The 9916-nt window shown below is 39.3% G+C and overlaps 2 protein-coding genes across 5 annotated transcripts; one reads left to right on the top strand and one right to left on the bottom strand.

Annotated features, from left to right (window-relative positions):
- The first annotated feature begins 512 nt into the window (after positions 1–512).
- LOC130985632 (protein RDM16-like) lies at positions 513–4359 on the top strand. Of its 4 annotated transcripts, none has more exons than XM_057908703.1 (6): positions 513–1080; positions 1990–2112; positions 2278–2718; positions 2874–3068; positions 3146–3306; positions 3394–4359. In XM_057908703.1, the coding sequence occupies exons 1-6, from the start codon at positions 736–738 to the stop codon at positions 4274–4276; spliced, it is 2148 nt and encodes a 715-aa protein (XP_057764686.1). In that variant the 5' UTR covers positions 513–735; the 3' UTR covers positions 4277–4359. The 4 variants fall into 4 exon arrangements, with proteins under 4 accessions (XP_057764686.1, XP_057764688.1, XP_057764687.1 ...); XM_057908705.1 differs by having other exon boundaries at positions 530–1882; positions 1973–2112; XM_057908704.1 differs by having other exon boundaries at positions 533–1080; positions 1973–2112.
- A 35-nt stretch (positions 4360–4394) lies between these two features.
- LOC130985627 (G-type lectin S-receptor-like serine/threonine-protein kinase At1g11330) lies at positions 4395–7647 on the bottom strand. The gene is made up of 7 exons (XM_057908698.1): positions 6245–7647; positions 6034–6141; positions 5745–5947; positions 5460–5670; positions 5126–5369; positions 4908–5058; positions 4395–4828 (listed from the first exon to the last, which is right to left on the bottom strand). Exons 1-7 carry the CDS (start codon positions 7512–7514, stop codon positions 4517–4519), a joined length of 2499 nt encoding a protein of 832 aa, XP_057764681.1. The 5' UTR covers positions 7515–7647; the 3' UTR covers positions 4395–4516.
- Between the last annotated feature and the right edge of the window lie 2269 nt (positions 7648–9916).

The following is a 9916-nucleotide window of genomic DNA, read 5'->3' as shown; positions in this document are numbered from 1 at the left end:
GTCAACCCGGTTCAAATCGTGTTGATATCGAGTTCGTGTCGGGTTCGGGTTCAGGTGTATCAGGTCGGGTTCGGGTTGGGTTCGAGCATTCCCTTATTAGGTCGGGTTCGAGTTTGGCCTTATCAGGTCGGGTCGATATCAGGTCGACCCGATAACGACCCGACCCGCACGATTTGACAGCCCTATCTTTATCCCATTAATAATGACTCATTACTGTTCGATACGATTATTAAGAAGAAGATTGATTAAAAGATGAAAGTGGTAAAACCACAATTTTTTGTGAGTGAATGTTGTTTCATTTTTTTGGAACAGACCATTATTAATGGGATAAACGAAAAAAAGAAGGTGTGTCATTATCCATGGACGGAGAGAGTATTATTTTATTTATTTAATTTAAAATTGAGGGTGATAAAGTTTATAAGAGTACATTTGTATTATTTTTATTATTCTTTTAAAATAAAGCGCTATAAGCCTATAATAAGTAATTTAGGGGCTATATTTCAAAGTAGCCTTCTTCCATTAACTCTTTAAATTAACTTGGGCCCAGCCTTGACTTGAGGCCCAACTTGAGCCCTTATTTCTTCTCTGAGTTCTCTGTCGTCTCTCGTTAGTCGTTTCTCATTGTATACTAACAGAAATCATCTTCTATCTTACAAATTTCACCGCCGCCTTCCTCCTTCGGCGACATCAGCCACTGCAGGTCATCGCCACGTCCACCACCACACATACCCCATCATGGATAAAGAAGTTCCGAGCAATAAACAGAGAGAATCCGATGGCCGTCGGCGCAGGTCCGAATCCAGAGCCAGGGATTGGGATGCGCGCAGCCAGACCTCCCATGAGAGGTCCAATTCTGTTGAGCGAAAGAAGAGGAAGTATAAGGGGGAGAGGGAGGAGATGGATCGAGATGTAAATGAGAGGAAGAAAAGGAAGGAGATGAGTGAGAATGAGGAGAGGAGCAAGAGAACTAGGGTTTATGAAGACAATCAGAGGGATATGCGTAGGTTCGAGGATGTTAGGGCTAAGGAGGGTGATAAGGATGGCGATGAGTTTGGATGGGTGAAGCACGAGCCGCGCAATGTAAGTTCCTTTTTTATGTTTTATCTTGTTTGAGTTCTTTCATCTTCGTTTATTTGAAAATGATCAATTTTTTACTACTTACTAGAGTTTGATCGATTCGTATCGTGCAATGCAACTGTAATTGCGGCATTTCGATGAACAATTTAGATATGTATCACTAAGTAATTTATGGGTGTAAATGAGCAAAGTTGGTGAAGGCTAATTCTAGCTAACTTTTGTGTAAGAGCTTCACTTTGCATTGCCTTTCTGGTGAATTTACATTTGGTTGCGGATTTGACATCGGAGAATGTTCTCTGTGGTGGGTTTATATGTTATCTTTGTTGCCAGATATACAGCCAGTTAATAATTGATCGTACTGATTGACTCACCTACAATTTGTAGGTGCTGTGTTGCACTTGCGCTTGCGCTTGTATGTTCTAGTTAATGGTAGTCGGGTAGTATGGGGGTTATATTGTTGAATACTAGCATACAGTATTTCTAAATTGCAAAACTGGCAGCTTTCAAGTCCTTATGGTTGGGAATGTGATATTTCTGCCATGCTGCCTAGCATGTTTTATTTTTTACTTTTGAAATGTATTTCACTAGGTCTTTACCCCTGTTTGTTGTGAATCTTATACTCCAACTCTTACTGTGATTGTTGTGATCATTGGAAAACTTGTATCCACTTTGGGAGTTACATGTTTGTGATGGCTGTGAATTTGACCCAACTCTTCATGGCACCTTAGTTTTTTTATCATCGTGGCATTGGAGTCCAAGAGAAATTTGCTCTCATATCGTAGTTGGCTTGAAATGCTGAAAAAAAGTAAATCCTGCTGCTGTTTTTATCTGTTACTTTGCAAATAATTTTTATATTAAGGTAAACTTGTAATAGGATTCTAACATAAAAACACAGATATATTCTTCTTGCAGGAGGTTGCAACTAGACCAGTTGCCGGCTCAAATGGGGGCTTGTCCCGTGATACTTTAGCCAAAGCTAAGTTAGCTCTTCAAAAGCAGAAAGAGCTTGCAGAGAGGATGAAGAAAATTTCTTCAGTAAGTTCTTATATTTTTAATTCCTGTGCTTATTTTATATTTTGAAAATGTACTTTTTCATGTTTCCTACCATCGGTACTGAGTAGTTAGAGATGATAAAAACAAGTTATTTTATATTTTTACTTGCATCTAATTTATAAAAGTTCATCATTTCAACTCGTGTAGTTGAACAGGAACAGAGATGCGAGCTCAACTGAAGTGGGTAATCAAAGAGTGGGTGATAAAGTGGGAGCGAAAACTTCTTCCTCAGGCATACGCCCGAGTCGAACTAGTGCCCCAGTCAGTGTTCCTTCTGAAGGGATGCCAAGCACACCGAATCCTGCTGCCCCATTACAGGCAGGTGTGCCTGAGATTACTGGACTAACAGCACGAAACGTTGAATCTGTAAAACGTGCACATGAATTGGCTGCTAAAATGGGATTTTGGCAAGACCCTGAGTTTGCTACTGTCTTCAATGCATTTCCAGGACAGTTGCCGCCGGATATTTCCTTCCAACCGAAACCTTCAAAAGTTCCTGTTCTTCGTTTGGATGCAATGGGCCGGGAAATTGATGAGAAGGGGAAAGTTGTGGATATTCCAAAAGCGCAAAGCCTTAGTACTCTCAAGGTATTGGATAGTTACACAGCTATCAATAAATACTGTATTATTCCACAGCTCTATTTCAGCAATGAAAAATGAAAAAAAAATATATTGTTAAGCATCATTTTATTATCTATTCCATTTTGGTGTTGCTTATATATTCCTTTCATTCTGTCTCTTAGGTGAATATCAACAAGCAAAAGAAAGATGCCTTTCGAATTCTTAAACCTGAACTTGATGTGGATCCTGAAACAAATCCACATTTTGATCCTAGGGTAGGGATTAATAAAGATAAGCTATTAAGGACTAAGAGGCCGACAATGCTGTTTGTTGAGGAAGGCAAGTGGTCAAAAGATGCAGAAAGCATTAAACTGAGGGTACTGTCTCTTTTCGTTTATGCCATTTTTTTATGTGCTTGCATCATACTACTGATGTTTTTAATTGTCTTTCTCAGTCTCAATTTGGAGAAGCAAAAGCCAAGGAGCTCAAGACAAAGCAAATCCAGCTGGCAAAGGCAAAAGCAGAGCCAGATATTAATCCAAATCTAATAGAAGTAGGAGAGAGAGTGATTACCAAAGAAAAGCCCAAGGAATCAATTCCTGATGTCGAGTGGTGGTAAATTGAGCTAGATATCAATTCCCATTTGAGGAAATAATTATTTGTTTGTCAAGCATTACTAAACTACTTTTCCTTGACTTTCAGGGATGTGCCATTTCTGCATTCTGGTAGCTATGGTGATATAATTGATGGTGGCATAGACCGAGAGAAGATCAAGATGGACAAAATCACCATATATGTTGAACACCCTCGACCAATTGAGCCTCCGGCTGAACCAGCTCCGCCTCCACCTCAACCTTTAAAGCTAACTAAGAAGGAACAGAAGAAACTTCGCACACAGCGTCGGTTGGCCAGGGAAAAAGATAGGCAAGAGATGATTAGACTAGGTGTTTTGGAGCCACCAAAACCTAAAGTGAAAATGAGCAACCTCATGAAAGTTCTTGGATCAGAAGCAACACAGGATCCCACAAAGCTTGAAATGGAAATAAGAAGTGCTGCAGCTGAGCGTGAGCAGGCTCACATTGACAGGAACATTGCCCGTAAGCTCACGCCAGCAGAGCGCCGTGGAAAGAAAGAGAGAAAGCTATTTGATGATCCCAGCACCCTTGATACAATTGTTTCGGTTTACAAGATCAATGACCTCTCTCATCCCCAGGTCCGTTTTAAGGTCGATGTTAATGCCCAAGAGAACAGGCTGAGTGGATGCGCTATAATTTCAGTAGGCATAAGTGTTGTAGTTGTTGAGGGTGGTTCCAAAGCAATCAAGAGATACGGGAAGCTTATGCTTCGGAGGATTGATTGGAGTGCTACTGTTGAAAAAGAAGACGATGAAGAAAATGATGATGAGGAGAAACCAGTTAACAAATGTGTGCTGGTTTGGCAGGGAACCGTTGCTAAGCCAAGTTTCAACAGATTTTTCGTCCAAGAATGCAGAAGTGAGGCAGTTGCACGCAAATTCTTTTCAGATCACCGTGTTGCTCATTATTGGGATCTCGCAATCAACTTCACCCCCGACGATCCTATGTAATCTCGATGTTTGGACCAGGATATTGCTTTCATCTGCTCTGTGATTCTCGACTTCTCTTTATATTGAAAATGTCTTTTTAGTAATCATGCATTCGACTATGTAATGTTGGGTGTCACTATTTTTGGGAAAAATATTATGGTTTTCAATTTGCTGAGTTTCTTGAAGACAAAAACATAGATGGAAGTAAGCAACAAGAAGCATGAAAATCACATTGGAAACGTGTGAGATGGTGGAGGTCCATCATCGCCCATCGATGGCAGTGACAGTGAGCTCATTAAGGGAGTGTCCAAGTTGGCCTGCAGAGACTGTTGCTCCGACAGGCAAGCCGTTCCACTTCTCAGCAAACATGGGCTGCTCCGGCACCGGCAGCTCCACTATTTCACGGCTCAGCATCGACAAAACTGTTTGAATTGTAGGCCTATCTTTGGAAAATTCTTGGACACACAACAAGGCGATGTGAATGCATCTCACTATCTCTGCTTTCAAATCCGGACTAGCTATGCCTTCGTCTGCGAAAGCCAAACCGTCGTTTTCACTCCACAGTTTCCATGCCTGAAATGTTGCGAAGCACTTACGTTATTTATTCTGATGTAAGAAATTTTTAATTTTTAAGATATGCAGAAGGGCTTACGCATCCTATAAGGCCGAGGGACCATTCGTGATTGTAATATTGTGTGTTCTTTTTCCCTTTTAATATCTCTAACATAAGCACGCCGAAGCTGTAGACATCAGATTTTTCGGAGAATCTGCCTTCCATTGCATATTCAGGCGCCATATATCCACTGCCAAATGAAAAAGTTGTTAGCACTAATCGGAAGAAGTTGTCTAAGTTAATGAAGATTGACTTACTAAGTTCCTACAACTCTTGCAGTGTTGTCGTGTTCTTGGTTGCCCCCAAATATTCTTGCCATGCCGAAATCAGAGATTTTGGGGTTCCAATCTTCATCCAGTAGTACATTGCTGGGCTTAAGATCTCGATGAATTATCTTCAGTCTGGAGTCCCTGTGAAGATAGAGCAAGCCTCGCCCAATGCCCTCCATAATATTGAAACGCTTCTTCCAATCTAGAATCTTCTGCGATAGATTGCTAGGATCTACACCAAACACAACACCATTATGTAAGACTAAAGCTAACAACAATATATATGTAGAAATAATGGGATTGTTTAGTTTATAATCGATACCAAAGAGACAAACATCCAAGCTTTTGTTTGGCATGTACTCATATATCAACATCTTCTCTTCTTTCTCCACACAGTATCCCAGCAACCGGACGAGATTCCTGTGCTGGAGTTTGGAAATCACAATCACTTCATTCTTGAACTCTTGAGCTCCTTGTCCAGATGCTGCTGACAGCCTCTTCACCGCGATTTCTTTCCCATCGCCCAGAGTTCCCTTGACAAAATAAAACCGCGATTGTCAGCTCCAACAACAAACTACACACAAGCTGTATTCAAGAAAGAGTGTACCTTGTAAACAGGTCCAAAACCCCCCTTCCCAAGAAGATTGTTCTCGTTAAACTGGTCTGTTGCATTTGCAATCGTCTCAAAACTGAATAATGGCAACTCCTCAATATTGTCTACCTCTGATTCTTGTTTGAGTACGATTGCAGTTGAGTCTGATGGAAATGTTTGCTCTGCTTGGAAGACCCTTTTCTGTTCTGTTTCGCTTCCTAATTTGACAAGATGGAAAACCAACAAATGTAAGGAGTAAGTAGACTTGTAATGTCCATGAGCCAAACTGATCACTAGCTAGTACCTTTTCTCTTTACCATCCAACACCAAGCGATGAAGATCATGAAGCATATGCACACAAAACCAACCACCACCGGAATTATGATATACACCTTTTTGTCCTTCTTCTCGTCTGGAAACAAAACACATTCACTACTAAATTGACTATAATCCATTACAGAAATTAGCTAGCTTGGAAATATATACAAACATTGAGATTGTGTTGAGGAAAGTACCGAGATCTGAAGGCGAGAGACGAATGTAAAGATCAACACCAACACCAGAGAACTGCTGAACGTCAATCAAAGTATTGCTCCAGAACATACAGCCGATTTTAGAATCATGAGCATAAGCTATGCAAGAGCAGTTCCCCAGACATCTGCTCCGGCACTCATCTTCCTGCCCAGAAGAGAAGTGCTGTGCAAAGTCCGGAACCTTCATAAACGGCATCCTCAAAAATCCATCTCCATTTGGCCCACCTGCATCACACTGCAGTTGATTTATCCTCTGGCACCCTCGACTCCAATTCCTCATATCCCATTCACCTCTACTCACGGGCTCGAACCCTCTCAAACAAGAACACATGTTCGAATCCCGAATATCGCAGCTACCAAACGGCCCACACGTCCCATAAATATCACATTCATTTGAAGGAGCTAACCACGTAACGTCCCAACTCTTCTTCTCATCATTCCACAGCCTTTGCAGTAAGCTCCCCGAAGAGTTCAAGTCGATTTTCATCAAGAACTGCCCCTCTGGCGCTGTGAAGTAGAAAGTACCGGCACGATCATCCACCACACTGAATCCATCGAGGTACGGAGAATACATATCCTGCACTCCGATCAGAATCAGGCCGTTCCACGGGCCGCTCCTCCAGTGGGGGCGGCCGTTGTTCCACGTGAAGATTTGTGGGATATTCAGTGCCTCCAGCCCTGACGCGAAGCTTCCTGTTTGGGGGTCGGACGCATTTTTCCACGACGACACAACCACCTTCTTACCCGTGTTTATGTTGTCGATAATCCTCATAGTCGGAAGGAAGACGTTCGAAGGCTGTGAGAAGGACTCCCAGATAGTGTTTCCTGTTGCATTTTCCCGTAGAATAAGGTTTCCAGTATCCAGCAGCTGAAGAGTGGTATTCACGGGAGAAGCAGTGGCATTGGTTGACCAGATGGTCTCATTCCTCGCGTCGAGGAGCACCAGATTCCCGTCCTTGGATATGCTTACTACTGCGCCGGAAGAATCATTGAGGGGCCTGCCTCTGTTGGCGACCCATACCACCGACTCCTCGGAAACGACGTAGTAGACGCCGAGGTAGCGGTTGGTGGTGTTGGCGGGGCTGAAAAAACCCAGTTTGAACACCTGCTTTTGGGATACTATGCTATCTGGATCTCTGATGACTACACCGCCTGAAATGGTGTCTGTTTCTAAGCAACGACACACAAAAGGAAGAATAATTAGCAAGACTGTGAATTCATGAAGAAAGCGTTTAGTGATTTCGGTATTCATCACAGTTACTTGTTTGCGATCAGAGCGTGTAGACGGGGATTTTCTGGTTTTATTACGTAAGATTTGGAGACTTTATATTGTTTGTCTGATATTCCGCGTAATGCACAAGGCAAGTTGTATGTGGAAAATGAAGTCTGCGAAAGTCGTCGTCGGCCAATATTTAAAGCTATATCCGGAACATAAAATAATCGGTGTGCGATGACTGCTTTAGACTGTATTTTAACAAGTCTACCACTGATTATGATGGAATGGTGTTAGTTGGCATAGTTGCAATTTTCCTTCTTTTATTTATTTCTGGGCCATTCGGAATTCGGATCAGTAGCCTATAGCAAAGGCGAAAGGGGTAACAACTTTTTTTTTTGTTTTTTGAGATGAGATATATATATTGTCGTTAACTGGAGTATTATATAAACATTAATTAAAGTATAATTAAATAAGTATAAACTGAATTAAAAATTCAAATAAAATACAACTCATGTATTATTGGAGGGACTTGAACTAATAACTCTTGAAAGGGGAAGAACTTTATAAGCAAAGCATCACCACAAACTTTATTTTTTCGAGCATCATTAGTTTCTCATTTGTTACTTCTCTACATATCAATTACAGTTAAAATAGAATTTTTCGAAGAAAATTATAGATACTACTGAATGACTGTTTACCATCGCCATGATACTACATTAAATATTAATATACTGATGAAAAACTTAGTTTTATACACTTTGTGACTTTTGAATGTGAAACCTTAATTGTTTGTTATTAGTAGTTGGTGACTTCTAATTTTCCGAATTATATAGGATTTAGTATTCCCATTCGATGTTTGTCTTTCCCTTGTTTAAAATATCATTAATTAGGACCAAAATGTAGAAGTATTGATGTACTTTTTAATAAAATATTTTGTGAAATTGTCATTAATTTTTGTATTATTTCTACAAAAAGTTAGATCAAGCATGAATGCATGATGAAAGTTATTACACAACTTGAAGACGAAAGTTTAAGGAAATCTCGTGCCACTTAAAACAACAATCATGATAGACGCGTTCTTACAACAGTTAACGAAACAAAGACAAAAACTTCCCAAAGGTAATAATTTTAGTGGAAGTTTCCATAAAGGATGGCAGAATTTGGTGAATGACACGATATTTTAATTTAATTTGTCCAGTTATAAGGGCTTGCTATCTCGGGCACCATGATAAGACTTTTGGCTTGGCCACACATCATCGATGCGATTAAGATTTGAGGTTGGAGTTCATGTGTTAAGTTTTGGCTTCTAAGTTCACTGCGAGAAAATTAAGTTGACGATATACTAAGGACTTGTTTGGTACGGGTGATTACAGTGGCGGATCTAGTTGCACCCCCAATTTTTTTTTTAATAGTAGTATGATGCATTAAGGAGTCCTTAAATATGCATTTTACTTGTATTTGTACCCCCAAATTTCCAATCGGCCAAGTCACAAGTGAATTTATTTAGTTTGGGCTTTGGGCCCAACTAAAATGATCAAAACGGTGGGTACAAACAATTTAAAATCACTTAAGTCACTATACAATTTAAAGTAGTGTAAAAAAATCACACAAAAGAATAAAATGATCAAAACGGTGGGTACAAACAATTTAAAATCACTTAAGTCACTATACAATTTAAAGTAGTGTGAAAAAATCACACAAAAGAAGAGAGAGAGAGAGTGAATTTTTGAGAAACACGTCAGATAAAACCTTCCTAGAGACGCACTATATAATCAGAAAGTCAGCAAATTAAAAAATTCAATAGTGAAAGCGAGTGATAGTTTTGATTTTTTTTGAAAGTAAGAAAAATATTTTATTAATTTTAAAATCATCGCGTTCCTTATTATTTTGTTTAGAATTCGATTTTTTTATTCAATTTTAAGGTATTATATAGTTTAAATAATCTATTTGATAAAATGATTAACTCATTTATAATTTTTTTTACCTATTTAAAACAAAGGGACATGTGATTTATCTTTTAGTATTTTTGTTAATTAAGTTGGTGTTGATTCTTTCGATTGCCACTGTAAGTGTGGAGAGAATGTTTTCTGGAATGATTTATGTCTAGAATAAGTTGCGAAATAGCATGGAGATTAAGTTGTAAATGATTATTTGGTCACTTTCATAGAGAAGATATGTTTCTACAAGTTTCTGATAACAAGATTGTGAAATGCTTTGAAGAAATGAAGACTCGTCTAAAGATAAATTAGATAGTTATGTAAAAAAAATTCTTGTTTTTTTAGGGAGCATTTTTTTTTTCTTGTTTGAACAATATTCTGGAACGCACTATTTTTAACATTAAATTAAGTATTTTTTACATTTATATTTATGATATTATTTTTTCGTACCCCCAATTCAAAAATTCTGGATCCGCCACTGGGTGATTAGGGTGTATAATA

The sequence above is a fragment of the Salvia miltiorrhiza genome, chromosome 5 (assembly GCF_028751815.1).
Source record: "Salvia miltiorrhiza cultivar Shanhuang (shh) chromosome 5, IMPLAD_Smil_shh, whole genome shotgun sequence".
Classification (NCBI taxonomy): Eukaryota; Viridiplantae; Streptophyta; class Magnoliopsida; order Lamiales; family Lamiaceae; genus Salvia; species Salvia miltiorrhiza.
This window is presented reverse-complemented; position numbering and strand designations above follow the sequence as displayed.